This window comes from Nelumbo nucifera, chromosome 5 (genome assembly GCF_055504915.1).
Source record: "Nelumbo nucifera cultivar China Antique chromosome 5, China Antique-T2T, whole genome shotgun sequence".
Lineage (NCBI taxonomy): Eukaryota > Viridiplantae > Streptophyta > Magnoliopsida > Proteales > Nelumbonaceae > Nelumbo > Nelumbo nucifera.
The window spans coordinates 15,721,258-15,735,284 of record NC_142653.1 but is presented as its reverse complement, the minus strand read 5'-3'; the positions used below and the strand labels follow the sequence as shown (position 1 = coordinate 15,735,284).

Here is a 14,027-nt window from a genome sequence, read left to right as displayed (position 1 = left end):
CCGATACACCCACTGTAGGTGGGTATTGGTGGGGTGCCAAAACAATACGTATCGGCGAATACGTGTCGATACTTTGAACCTTGATAATAACGAACTGAAACTCCAGGAAACACCAAATTTGGCCTTGCTCCAAGCCATGGTTTCTTGATTTCCAAGGCATGGCTTGAAAGCATCATTTTTTATAGAAAAACGGTTGATGCTCACACCCACCTCACAATACTTGAATTAAAAATTGGGAGAATGACGGTTCAGCCCAAGATCAGAATTTTTAGGCCAAGAGTACAGTTGGAATGGGTGTCACTTCGGATTTGATGCTAATTCACGGAGGAGTATTGATGTATAAAGCATGAGTTTTTAATATTTTGAGTATTTATAATTCTACAGTGGAATTCAGAAATCTGCATTGGCCTGTCTTTATTTTTCGTTAAAAGTTCCAGCACCTTATTAACATGATAAGATGTCGGTGTCCAATCACATTTTGAGGGTGTTGAAACACATTTTGTTAACAGTTGATCTCAACTCCGAACGGAATGCAACCCAATAAATAGATTTAAACTCTAAAACCAAATATGTAAGAGAATGAAACCAGAAGAATTGGGATCCGTTCTTAGAGTTCAAATTGGAAACATCTCAATAACAGTATAAATGACGGTAGATGTTTTGGAGTGAGGACATGAGTGTGCGCTTTGCGAGTGATTAATCAGCTTATCTCTTGCGCTCCTTTAGACTCGGGTAGAGTCGTAGAGAGAAGGTGAATTCTGGACCGAAGGGGCATCAAAAAGCTGGTGAACGTCTTATCTTGTTGTCCTTGGGACAGGACGGTGACGCCTGACGGTGGAAAATAACTTTGTTGTCCTATTCCTATACACTAAAGTATAACTACTCAGGCAACGCCAAAACAAGAAAATATCTTATTTAACTTTTTGGTGTCAGTGAGGCAACCTCCCCCGTCTCCCTTCCAACTCCAATGATAGGCGACGGGATTTGCAGTTGCAGAAGAGATCTGCTGCAACTAAAAATTCTGAACACAGTCGAAGGCACGAGCATGACATTCACATTCAGCCGCACCCGCACCCGCACAGTGGGAGAATCTCCCATTGATAAATGATTAGACTCTCTCTCTCTCTCTGGTTTATGATGCGGTGATGATAGAGCATATACGGGACAGAACAGAGAGACATTAATTACGGGCGGTTTGTTAAGTCTTTTAAAAAGATTTTCTAGTAATTTTCACAGTAAAAGATGGATTAAGCTTTTACAAATAAAAATAATGCAAAAGTTCTGTTTGAAGCTTTTCAAAAAATTGTCTCTTTTGGGTTTTTGCATCTTCTCTCAGTATATTGGCAATTAAATATATCGCAAACCAAATAAAAAAAACCTAATTCTACAGTAGGGAAAGGGAGAGCCCCTGCTGTGACTCTCCGATGAAAGTAAAAAAACGGAATCTTATATTAAATCAGAAACTGATTTTTGCTTTTTTTAAAATCGTAGTGGGTGAAAGAGTATAAAATTTTATATGGATAAATTGATATAGTTTTTACAGCCATTGTCGATGTAAAGCTTTGAAGCTGATGAAACTTTACAACCATTATTAACGTAAAACTCCACTTTATTAAAACACACACAAAACTGATCTAAAACAGTTTTTGACATATAATAATTACACCCTAATTTACATTGCATCCAAATGCCTTTTATATGATAATAATTACACCCTAATTTACATTTCATCCAAATGCAGCCTTAATATATATTTGACATGTGCAGATACAACACATCATTACTCGTTACCCTCGCTTAATCTTAGAGACGGAATGAAAAGACATACCAAACGAGGCCTACATTTACATTAGATTCACTAATCTCGACTCTCGAGCTCTTCATTACACATTACCCTTGCTTTTTTTGGGAAGTGGGCACAGAGAGAGAACCCCACAAAGGTCTTCGCTGTTGGCTAGGCGCTAGCTCACGAGAAGAGAGTGGCATGGGATATCTTTATCTTCAATTAAAAAGGAGATGCCTTTTCGGTTGAGTCACACTAAAATATGGATGCCGCTCCTTGGCCATGTTTTCCCACCGGCCACCGGTATTCAGTCACACCTCACAACATGGCTCACGTGATTGATCCATCGTGCTTACCACCGGCCGGTGGCTCTTCTCTTCACTCCACCTGCTCCTTCCATGCCATAAGCTAAAGATGGAAGAGCCAAATTCAAAGTTACAAGCTAATGCTCTCTGTTTTATATACCAGCAGAGGCAGACGGATTCCACTAGCTTCTTTCTTTTTCTCCATGCCACACTGACTTTTCCCCCTCCAACTTCATCCCATTGGAAACAACAGTCGTCGCCATTCCAATTTCCCTTTATCTATCATCAGTTCATCACATCTTCATCTGCATGCCCAACTTGCCAACACCCAAAACAACCTCACATATCAATAGTTAATGAAAGGTACATCAATACATTTAGATTAATTATAAATTAACATCACAAACCAAAAAATTATTATGTACATTTCCTCCGCCAAAACCTAACCTAGTTTCCGTGCCAAACAAATTACAAAGAAAATAAACTAAGGCGACAAGGCCATTGCCTAGAGCAAGAGTTTTTTTTTTAGATAAAAAAAAGAAACAGACTTTTAAAATAATTAAAACTATGTAGTTTTATATTCTAAGGCCGACCGTCAAACAGGCGGCCTGGTCGACGACGACTCGGCACCTTCCGGTTTCCCGCCGAGACAATCGAACGGCGTCTTCACAGACGTAAAGAATGCCTTCGGAGTGGTTGCTGCTTCTCCGTCCGCTCCTGCCTTAGCCGACCTAGTCGAGAATGTTCTCGTGAAGAATGGTGGCGTCATCGAGAACACCCACCGGTCCGATTTTGCCGAGCGGTCCATCCCTTCTACTAACTGACTGGTGGTATTGTTATTGTTGTAACTCTTCCCTCGGCTGCTCCCTTCTCCTCCGCTCCGATATCCCCTTCTCGTGCTCCCCTCTGTCGGAAACGCTACACAGCTCGTCGTGCGGTTCAGCCTCCCTTTCATTATCTGCTTCCTCACCTCTTCCGGCAACCGCAGAGTGAACCGGTCGCAGTTCTCTCCCGGTTGCACGAGCGAATGCCCAGTCGAATGCGACCGCGGGAATTTCCCCGTGTATCGTGGTCTTCTCGATGATTTCGCTCTTGGAGGCCGGTTCTGAATCGGGACTTGACATGGACTTATGACGTCGGGCGCCGCCTGCTGCTCTGTGTTCTGTTCCTCGATTACGTGGAGAGAACCGCCTTGACTTTGATCTTCTCTGACCTCCGGTCTCGGGTTCTCCACATCCGACTCTCCGTTGGTATCATCAGGCACTTGTTCCAAGGCGGCGGCGTCTTCTCCCGATCCCGGCACGAGGTTAGCTCGGCAGACGGGGCAGGTGGTGTGAGAAGACAACCAAGCGTCGATACACTCGGGATGAAAGACGTGGTCGCACTTGGGGAGTAACCGAAGCGTCTCGTCGTCCTCGAACTCGTTCAAGCATACGGCGCATTCCAGTGCTCCCTTCCCTAATTGAAGCCCCTTGACGACGGAGTACATGAAGGTGGGGAAAGTCTCGATCACGGCGGGGTCAAGCCCCCGAGCAGCCCTTCGGGACCGTCCAACCATGTTCGCCGGCCGGATGCTGCCACCGTTGCGGTCTTCGGCACACTGGCGTATGTAAATAGAGAAGAAACCCATGAAAAAAAATGCGCTTATGAGAACGATAATGATGATGGCCATGGAGGGGTTAAAATTCCTGTACGGCTGTTGATCATTCTCACTGCTGGGCTGCGCAGATACCAATGGAACCGACAGCGAGAGTAGTAGAAGGAGAAAGTGGAGGTGAGAGATTCCATGGGCCGCTGATTGATTGGAAACGAGCAGGTGGAGGAACCGGCGGCGGCCGTGAGTGGTGGTGTCGTCTTTCTTCGTCATTAGCATATAATAATAAAAGTGATTACTCACAAGTGGAACTGCAACTGCTGCTCCTGCTCATACCCCAAATTCTCTTTTATATATATGCATCTTCTTTCTCCTTTTGCTTAAAAATGAAATAGAAGAAAAAAAAACGGTAATAGCTTTTGAGTATTTATGTCTTGGATATTCAGGCGCCGAAGAGGGGAAGACGGCCTGATTTATCAATTCCCAGGGCTATATAAGGCGTGGATCGGATCGAAATTCGGGAGATAACAGAAGAAAAAGGTTGATTGCCAGAAGCGTGGGGTTCAAGCAAGCAACGCTTGACTTCTCTCTGTCGCTACTCCTTCGCTCGCTGCTGCCCCTTTCCCTGTGTTTTCTCTCTCAGTTCTTAATATTCTCACATTGCTGCCAAGTGCCAAAGACAATTGTATTCGAGACTTTCCAGTGGCTCTCCATCTTCGCGTTTGGATGATGTCAGCATCCAGTCGTTGTGGTTTTCTTTGACGGTCGCCGTCTAGAGGTGGCGGACTGATCGAATGTATTCCTGGTCTACCCCTACGAATCTCTTTTCTAAATCGACGGTTGCTGATATGTTTTCAACGGTGCCAGCTATAACGTGGGTTTTCTACTGACTAGTCTCTCTAGTCTTCTTCTAGAATCTGATTCTTCTTGACAAATTAGCAACGTTAACCAAATTAAAACCCCTAAAAACTTAAAAAGGGCTGTTCCTACCATTTGAACCATACGTTCATAACCGGACTACAGAAAAATGGACAAGTCTGGATCACTGACCCAAATATCTATTCGGGTTAGCTGAACGTTTTGACTGTTTAGCGGACTGTCGAATTAATGATGAGGTTCTACTTGAGTAATAAATTTATGGGCCCTAACCCCTAATGTGAAAGGCGCAGGCCTCTGGCGTGAAACTTTATCATTCGTTTCACAGTCCGTAGAATAGCTTAAATCTTTCTCCCCAAATATGAGGAGGTTGTGACTTCTGAGTTCTGGCCACGTAGAGGGCAATTAACCTACACCACCCATCAAGGGGACATCTGTTTATGTACGATTCCTTGGTCCTTATCCTCGTTATATTCACGTACTTAAAATGAAAAACAAATAAGGGCCCTTTTGATTCATAGGAATAGGGTCTGCATTTTGGAATGGATTCCAACTGTTTAAATTGGATGGAATCAAACTCTGTTCCCATTCCTGATGGAATGATATCCTACTACTATTTAAGGAAATGGCCTTTCTTTTGCAACTAAACACAGCCAAAATATCTAAAGAATTTGAGAGATTTTAAGAAAAAAATGGAGAAAATTCAGGTTAGGGTTGAATTTGCTGGATTAGGAATTCAAAACCTTGCATTGGGTTGGGATTGTCCTCAATCCAACCTAACCTTGGCTGACCTGCACCCCTACACATAGAAAGCTCTTTCTCTATATACTTTTGCTATGTAGCCATGAGCCATGGCCTTCGGTCTATTGATATAACCCCACCACAACATCATTTCATCTAATTTAAGATGGGGTTACAGTATGGAATACATCAAAAGGCTTTGATTTCACAAATGTTAGTGCGGGGGTTAAAACCATGTTGTAGGCTTGTAGCTAGAATAAGGATACGCACGTGATGCCCATTGGCCATACCATAGAAAGTTTTGTGGTTATGCGGGTTAAATCCTGCATCTCCTATTTCCAGGGATGTATATTATTGACATCTCGACTACTGCTGGGTCATCCACAAATTCTATCGGAGGAAGGGTACCGAACGTGGACTAACCACTTTCGCACCAGAGGTTGAACATAGTATATATTCTCTACCGTGATCTGATCGTTAATGACATCGCCCCGACGACTACGGCATCTTGAAGCTGCTAACTTTTTTGGATAGCCAAGCGATGGGAGTGGGACCCCGTTTGTAGAAGTGGTGGTGATTCTAATGTTCTATCATTTTACCGCCTACGGGTGTGGCTCTATCATTTTACCGGCAGACGAAAGAGTTGGTTCTACGTCTCATAAGTAATAAGTAGACAGAGACGTCATTTAATTGCCAAGTGGCTACATCTGCTTCCACCTATAATATGTAAGTAATTAACTCCAATTGTGGGGCCCAAGCTTCTAGAAGTGGTTCGGCTAGGATCTAGGTATTGACTGCAAAGTTTCCAAGTGGGATTTTGTGGAATTTGCTGCCTTCAATTCAAAAACCTCTCCAAAATTGAAATTAGATTGCTGTTGCAGCCTGCCCGCCTTTAGTGAATACGGTTAATAATCCCATCTAACGGAGCTTAATTCTTTTTTGGAAATTTTATACCAATTCCCGAACCAAATAAAAAGCGCTATATAAATTACAGTCTACAGTTTTATTATATAATGTGGATACTTGTTTCACGTTCACAACATAAAAGTTCATTATAATATTTTAATAATATCTTATAGTGTCAATGCTTAAAAAGGTAATTATTTAAATATTTAAATTTTAAATCGAATAATGAATTAAGATATTTAAAATATAGTAAAAATATGATATTTTTATTGCACACATGGCGTGTGCTTTTACGCTAGTGGTGGATAACAAATTAAGTATAATAGCATTCTGAATTAACGGGGTTTCGTAGATTTTAATGATTCAAATGGTTCTGTTTAGGTGTAACCATGGGCTGTGTGGGTGACGCTTGAAGTATTGAGCCCTAATTTGAATTAAGCCTGAATTCAAAATCTAGGGCCTAAAGTTCAAAATTTCAAGGCCTGGCTAAAAATAATCACCCATAGTTCTTCTAGTTATTGAAATAATGTCTATTGGGTTTGGGGGGTATTCATCACAGTGGCGTTGCATCATTATTGTTGTGTTTTGGATGTATCAATATAATACAAATTTATGAAAAATATGTATTGCCAAAAGCATTAAAACTGTATTTGGTTGCAATGTAAATAAGTTTGTACTGCTGTAAAACTATAACAATGCAAATGATTTTGAATGTATAAAGAATAAGCTACCTTAAAAAAAAACCCTAGACTGACACTAAAATAGGGGGATGCAACCAGGTTGTAACAGAGACGATGATCGAGGGAACCCACTGAGTGAGACAGAAGCTTTTGCTTATTCGGTCTAGAGGTCAAGGTTTTTTTGGGCTTTTAGATGGAAAGGAACACGTATGGACATGGCTTGTGCTCGAAGTTGACGCGTTGAGAATAGTCAACAGTCAACATCTTTAAGGGTTACTGTTATAATAACATCATAGCGAATTGGCACTATAATAGCTCACTGTAAAGAAAATATGAATGGTTTTCAATATCATCATTGAATTCATCCATGGCGTGGCTTATGAGGCAGGCCACCTATTAGCCAAAATGACTTTATCCAATGTGATAACTGATATGAATTGGTATGATATTTGTTCAGTATTTGGCTCATCTAATTAATTTCAGTTGATTGCTCCTAAAGGAATTGGTATGATATTTGTTTCTTTCTTTATCTTTTCCTTCAAACCAAACATGACCTAAAGGAATTGGTTTCCTGAAAAATTTTATATTTTCCAAATTTCATTTAACCGTGGTTGTACATATGTTAAATCAGTTCTGCAATCTGCTCGCAGACTATAAAGTCTAATAATAGAAGATGACTGTACGCCCAAGCTTGAATAAGCATGGCCCACTCAAACAAAACCTCAATCCAGCTCATCAGGTGGGTTAAACTTAGATTGGGCCTGGATTAATAAATTTGGGCTTGGCCTCAGGTTGGATCATGCCTGAACCTGAGATTTGCACCCCTAATTGAGGGTAGCCAACATCTTAAGGATGTTATTATTTACTTATTTTAATTAACACCGTAGTCAATTAGCACTGTAATAGTTGACTGTAAAAAAATAGATGAAACAGTTGAATATCATTATCACTAAATTCATCATTTGCGTGGCTAATGGCCTAATGACGCAGATCGACCAGCTGTCATCTTGAAAAGGCTTTAGCTGTTATCAATGCAATATATGAGTTGGTATAACACAGTTGCTGAGTGTTTTTATGTACAAGGACCTTCCTAAAAGAAACAGAAAATAAATACAATTTACAAAAAGAAAACATTATCTTTATTTTTTGTAATCTTAACCGAACCAATTGAGACTTGAGAGGCAGTAAAACTATATTCCGAACCAATCAACTTATATTATAGTGGCAGTTACCTATCAAATTAATTAAGCAAAATTTAAGAGTCAAATTGTTCTCCAATCTCCAGATTTGTGATTGAGACCGTATCATGACGTGGTAACTAACAATGGTTTATCTGTTATCCCGTTGCCACTTTCATATTAACGATAATGGACATTGTGGGAAAAGAATCTTTAGAATAGAATAGAATCATAGATTAAGGCTGTAGACATTGTGTACAAATCACTATCTTCAATACTGATAACTAGGATTAATTAATTAATTAATTAATAATTAGCTGCGTTTGAATAGATCACGGCCCCTAGACCGTGTCCGACAAGGAAAGAATACATATATATATATATATATATATATGTGAAAATATATATAGTTTTCTTAAGAACATGATCGAGTAGATGAAGCATGCACCATAACATTGATCTTGAAGCAATTAATTTGTCCTTATTCCCTTTTATATTTCACCACATATCTTGCCTATATATGTACAACTTCATCCTTTGTTCTTTCTCTTCTTTTCAGTTTTCAAGTAGAAGAAGAAAGAATCTAAAATGATGGTTTAATTTCTCATAGGAGTAGTTATCACCATTTACTTGTTTATGAACTTTGTATTTGAAAGTAAAGAATTAATTGAAGACTAAAGAAGCCGGCCAGAGTTCTTGGCGTTGTTTCATGGAAGATGAATATATAGTCTCAGATCGATGCATGCTTTCATTTGTCAGCAAATTGCAACTAATTAATATATCCGAATAGGAAGCACAAAATCGAAAAATTAATTAATTGGGTCACAGCCTAAAATTAAGAGGAAGATCCTCTAGCGACTTAGATTATTGCAGCTGCAGCCATGCACTTTCTGGAACCAACAATATATAGCAGAAAATTTTCTACTGAGTCTAGCAGTGCATGGTCCAACTGCAACTGCGCATAATATTTTACTTTAATTATATAGTAGATGAGGGGACAAAAGCTTTGCAGTTTCTACATTATTCAGCAATACAACCAACTATATATGCCTATGGCTTCAATTTTTTATGCTGACAACAATTAAAATAGTTCACATTTTTTCCCATAATATTATAAATATTGTACCAATCACATCAGCCTAATTCATTTTTGGGCCATAAAAGATTGGGACAATGATGGTTCAGCCCAGGGTCAAAATTTTTAGACCCAAATTAAGTACAGTTGGGGTGGGTGCCAGTTCGGAATTGATGCCAATTTACGGGTGAGCGTTAATGTATAGAGTGGGGGTTTTCGACATTTTGAATGTTTATAACTCTGCAGTGAAAATCAAAAATCTGCATTGAGCCTTTCCATACTTCTTCGTAAAAGATTCCGTCTTGAGAGGATCATGTCTTCTGTGCTTTTTTTTTTTATGTCCCGCCTTAGGTCACTCCATCAAATTTAAAAAGTGGAATGGTTTTAGCCCTGGGTTCCAATGGGTGGTGTAATTGATTTTTAGGCTTATTTTTTTAAAAGAGTACAAATACAAATGTATAGAGTTCTATTTTATATATTTATATTGAACATATTTGTATTTGTATTCTTTTTAGGAGGCATTCTTCTTTTTTTGGATTTTGAGAGGGGGGAGGGAGGGGGTGGGGAATTGGTCAATGGGATTTTGATTCCCATTGATTAAGAAATCTATATTCATTTTTCAGATTTTTGTGGGGATCAAGAAAACTTTATTTTCCTGGGTAATTGATACTTATCTCCTAGGAGGCTAAATAACTTTTCCATCGAGGAGAAAGTTGTCAACACTTGAATGGGACAAAAATGTCCCTTTTAATAATGATTTTTTATGGTAAAACGGTCATTATCTTAGTTACATAAAAAATAAAAAAATATGAATAAATACACTTATTCAAATAAATATTTCTCAAAAAACACTTACCCAAATAAATAAATTACTGAAAAGTAAATGAGGCTTGGAACTGTTCAGATTGAAAAAAGTATAAATATAAATATATATAAAATAAATACAAAATGTAAAATTTTCCACTCTACGTATTTGTATTTTTAATCCTTCCAAACTGATCCGTGAGAAAACATTATGACATATTAAATGAGTAACGTGTTTATGAGAAATGAATGAGAGAGTTATAACTAACAAGTCCTTACTTCTAATAATTTATGATATATTAAATGAGTAATGTGAATCAGATGAATTTTTTGTACCGCCCGCATTTGATTGCCTTACTTCTAATAATTTAATGGGGATGAAGTGAATTTTTTGTGTAGTAGTGCCAGTACCGCCCGCATTGATTGCCCTATTTCTAATAATAGCTCTTATCTTGTTAGTTGTTACATTACATGTAGCAAATTAGGGCTACGGAGGAATTATGTTGTCAGACGGGACCGGACAGTTCAACTGTGGATCAGGTGATGCAGTGACGTATTTGGGTCTGACTGACCGATAGTTTTCACGGTCAAAATAAGTTAAATAATAACCCCATTTCTTGATTTCCCTTCCCGTATCCAAGAGGTGGACCGAGCCGAATATCCAGTTATTAGTTATCTAAGTTTGGTTCGTTAATATATTATGAGTCTCGAGCTCGAATTTGATTTGAGTTCATCTTGGTTTGAGCTTGACTATATGCTCTAAACGTTTTATAAAAGTTAAAAATTAGGCTCGTAAATCTCACGATGTGAGTTTAATTTGATTCAAGCTTGATTCAATTAATAAAAGAGCTTGTATATTAAATTCAGGCTCAGTTCAAAATTTAGGTTTTAGACCAATCGAATCAAGTTTTTACGAACTAGTGAATCAAGCTTTTCATAAGTCAAACTCGATTAATTCGTAAAAAACTTGGTGTGTGGTCACCCTAATCCTGAATGAGTTAATAAAGATACTTCATTTAGAATATAGATAAATTTATTGAGGTGGTAGTGTAGAGCCGTAGATGGGGACATCTAAACATTAAGGGTAAAATACAAAAAACCTTGACAATTATAAAAACTTTTCCTATAATTTAATTTTAACAAAAACCTATGATTATTTTTTTAAAATACCTATTTTACCCTTTCTTAAACACTATTCATCTTCTCCATTCAAACCCAAAAGCAGAGGCAGCGGCGGCACCAGTGATAGCGGTATGGCGGTCCAGACTAGGACATGAGAAAGAGCAATGCATTTCCAATGAAAACAGAACAGATTACCAATCAGCCCAGATTATCTTGTAATGGGTGGCATTGCATTTCATTTTCTGACAATCATAAACTTTTCACTATCGTTAGCCGCAGAGGGCTTTGCAAAGCCTGGTCAACGGCCTACCACGGGCAGTTGGCTTTCCGGGCATTGAGAATAACTTCTCAGTTCCACGGTTGCACCTTTACACAGCGAAACTAGCATTACCGTGCATTTTAGTACAACGTTACTTGTTTTTGCTACTATGCACCAAACAGACTGAGAAAGACAACCAGACGAGGAGAGAAAAAGAAGGAACTTACTGTAACTGAAGTTGGTGAGGCAGCCACAAGGGACGTAATCGTAGATGACGAATTTCTCCTCGGAACCCCAGTAGAACCCTCGTATGCGCACCAGATTGGGATGGCACAATTTAGCTATAAGCTTGACCTGATTCTCGAAATCTATGTATCTCTCTATACCACTCTCACCGATCCTTCGCACCGCCAGCGTCATCCCATCCTCTAGCACGGCCTTGTATACTATGCTCGAACTAGTCGCTCCCAATATATAAGCCGATGCTTTCAGCAGAGTCTCCAGCTCCAACTCCGTTTCTCCGTCTACAATTATAAGAGACCCTCCCTTCTGTTCTTGTTGCTTTTTCTGCTGTTCACCACCCAACTTTTCCTCTTCGTCTTCATCACTATCAATGCTCATCGTCTCGGACAACTCTTCACCGTCGTCATTTTTCTTTCCCAGGCACCAGCACACCGGCCCTTTCGGTTCCGTTGATGACAAAGGCCAGATATCTTTCCCGTCCATTTCGTCTTTCCTCTCTATGCATCCTGTACTACTGACCACATTCTTCCTTCTCTTCCTTACTTGGTAAACATAACAGAATATCATAGCCAGAACTCGGATACCAGCCAAATCCCCAAAGATGATGCCTACAATTGTTCTTGGTCTGAGACCCCTCTGCCTTTGCTGTTGAGTCCCATTCATCGTTCCAGGTGACCCGGTTACAGGTGTCGAGTCTATGGTGTTCGGAATAGCTGCAAATGCAGGAGGAGAAGTAATTTCAGAGACATTGGGTGGAGCAGAAAGAACGAAAGTCACGACACACAGGTTCTTCAGTGGCTTCCCGCATAGATCCGGGTTTCCAGCGAACGATTCCGTTTTCTGATTGAGAAAAGCTACGTTTTCCAGGATTTGTCATGTGAGATTATTGAACGAGAGGTCAAGCGTGACATTCCCCGGGATTTGCTATCCAAATTCCGGTGGAATCCTTCCGACGAGCCTATTGTACGAGAGGTTCAAGTAACGGAGGCTGACTCCACCAAAATCTGGCGGCAACGACCCGTTAATCAGATTGGAAGACATATCTAAAACTTGAACGGCTTCAAACACACTTGGAACACCACAAGAGAAGTAATTGACAGTAAGATTTCGAAGAGCAGTGAGGTTCTGATGAATCTTTTCCACCAAGGCATTAGCAGAAAGGTTAAGAAACTCAAGGTTCTTCAGCCTTCCAATTGTCTCCGGTAATGCGCCTGAAATTACGTTGTTGGAAAGAACAGGGGGTATTTCCAACTAACTAGACGAAGAAGAAGAAAATGAGAGAAAGGGAGAGAGGGAGGAAGGGAGTGGTTGAGAGGGGGTGCCGCTGCCGCTGCTCTGCTTCTGGGTTCAAACGGGGAAGGGGAGGAATAGTGCATTTTCAATTGATTTATGTTGAGGAGGAGAGGGGTAATAGGAAAGAGAGATTGAGAGGGAGAGAATGGCGAAAAGGGAGAGGTTTCGCATGAAGCACCGCCGCTGTTGAGAGTTGCAGCGGTGGTGGTAGAAAACAGGGGCGATGGAAGGGAACAATGACAAAAGAAGAAGAAGAAGAAGAAGAAGAGGAAGAAGAAGAAGAAGAAATGAAGGAGAAGAATAACGGAAAAGAACAAGAAGGCGAAGAAGATGAGAGAAGAGGAAGAGATCGGATTTAGAGGGGTGCCGCCGCTACCTCTGCTTTTGGGTTCGAACCGAGAAAAAGATGAACAGTATTTGAGAAAAGATAATATAAGTATTTTTAAAAAAATATCATCTCTTTAACATTTTCCGTCTTGATCATTGACGGAAAGGAATATTTATTAATTTTATAAAAAATAGAAGGAAAAGTTTTGCTAAAATAAAACTATATGAGAAATTTTTATATTATCAGAAACTTCAGGGAAGGTTTTTGTATTTTATAATTGGGATTGGGAGATACTATTGCCTATAGTGCTGTGCTTCTAGAAATCCGACATCGCCTTCCGAGAGACTATATATTATAACCGGCCGGCCCGGGTGAATGGGAGGGCTTTTACCTAATTAAGTTCATTTCACGAGGTGAATGTTCAAAGTACTTTCGCGATTATGGTAGTCTTGTTATTGGATCAGAATTGACTTTTAAATTTTGATTAAAGTAGAGACTTGCGTGGAAGTTGTTGTTTGAATTTGAAATTGGAATTTAACTTGGAACTTGGAAGGAGAAAACCCCCCACTAGGCCACTACTACATGATCAGTCAGCGAATGATTTAACGAGTATGCGTACGAGAGAACGAGTGAACGACGACCACCACCACATTCGTTCTTTTTCTTCTTCAAAGCCACCAGAGCCAAGCTACATTTTGGTCGTCATCAGAAATGAAATTACTCCACCACCAATTTGGATTATTCTACATGTTTTTCAAGTCAATACCTTGATGGCTTGAATAACCCCCCATCGGGAGGCTTTCAAAAGATTAAACGTCGTTTCCTCAGTTTACCACGCCG

The 14,027-nt window shown here is 39.8% G+C and overlaps 2 protein-coding genes across 2 annotated transcripts; both read right to left on the bottom strand.

Moving 5' to 3' along the window:
• Positions 1–2,441: 2,441 nt before the first annotated feature.
• On the bottom strand, positions 2,442–4,623 carry LOC104604112 (E3 ubiquitin-protein ligase ATL6-like). Its single transcript, XM_010268339.2, has one exon. It carries the CDS (start codon positions 3,959–3,961, stop codon positions 2,684–2,686), a length of 1,278 nt encoding a protein of 425 aa, XP_010266641.1. The 5' UTR covers positions 3,962–4,623; the 3' UTR covers positions 2,442–2,683.
• Positions 4,624–10,996: 6,373 nt separating this feature from the next.
• Positions 10,997–13,634, bottom strand: LOC104609298 (putative LRR receptor-like serine/threonine-protein kinase At4g37250). The gene is made up of 2 exons (XM_088887354.1): positions 11,551–13,634; positions 10,997–11,430 (listed from the first exon to the last, which is right to left on the bottom strand). Exons 1-2 carry the CDS (start codon positions 12,227–12,229, stop codon positions 11,363–11,365), a joined length of 747 nt encoding a protein of 248 aa, XP_088743480.1. The 5' UTR covers positions 12,230–13,634; the 3' UTR covers positions 10,997–11,362.
• Between the last annotated feature and the right edge of the window lie 393 nt (positions 13,635–14,027).

What these genes read in the sequence shown, in the direction of transcription:
- LOC104604112 (XM_010268339.2), bottom strand. Translation starts at nt 3,961, where the DNA reads ATGCTAATGACGAAGAAAGACGACACCACCACTCACGGCCGCCGCCGG.
- LOC104609298 (XM_088887354.1), bottom strand. Translation starts at nt 12,229, where the DNA reads ATGAATGGGACTCAACAGCAAAGGCAGAGGGGTCTCAGACCAAGAACA. An exon ending in CCTCACCAACTTCAGTTACA is followed by an intron (nt 11,431 to 11,550) that starts GTAAGTTCCTTC and finishes CGCTGTGTAAAG; the next exon opens with GTGCAACCGTGGAACTGAGA.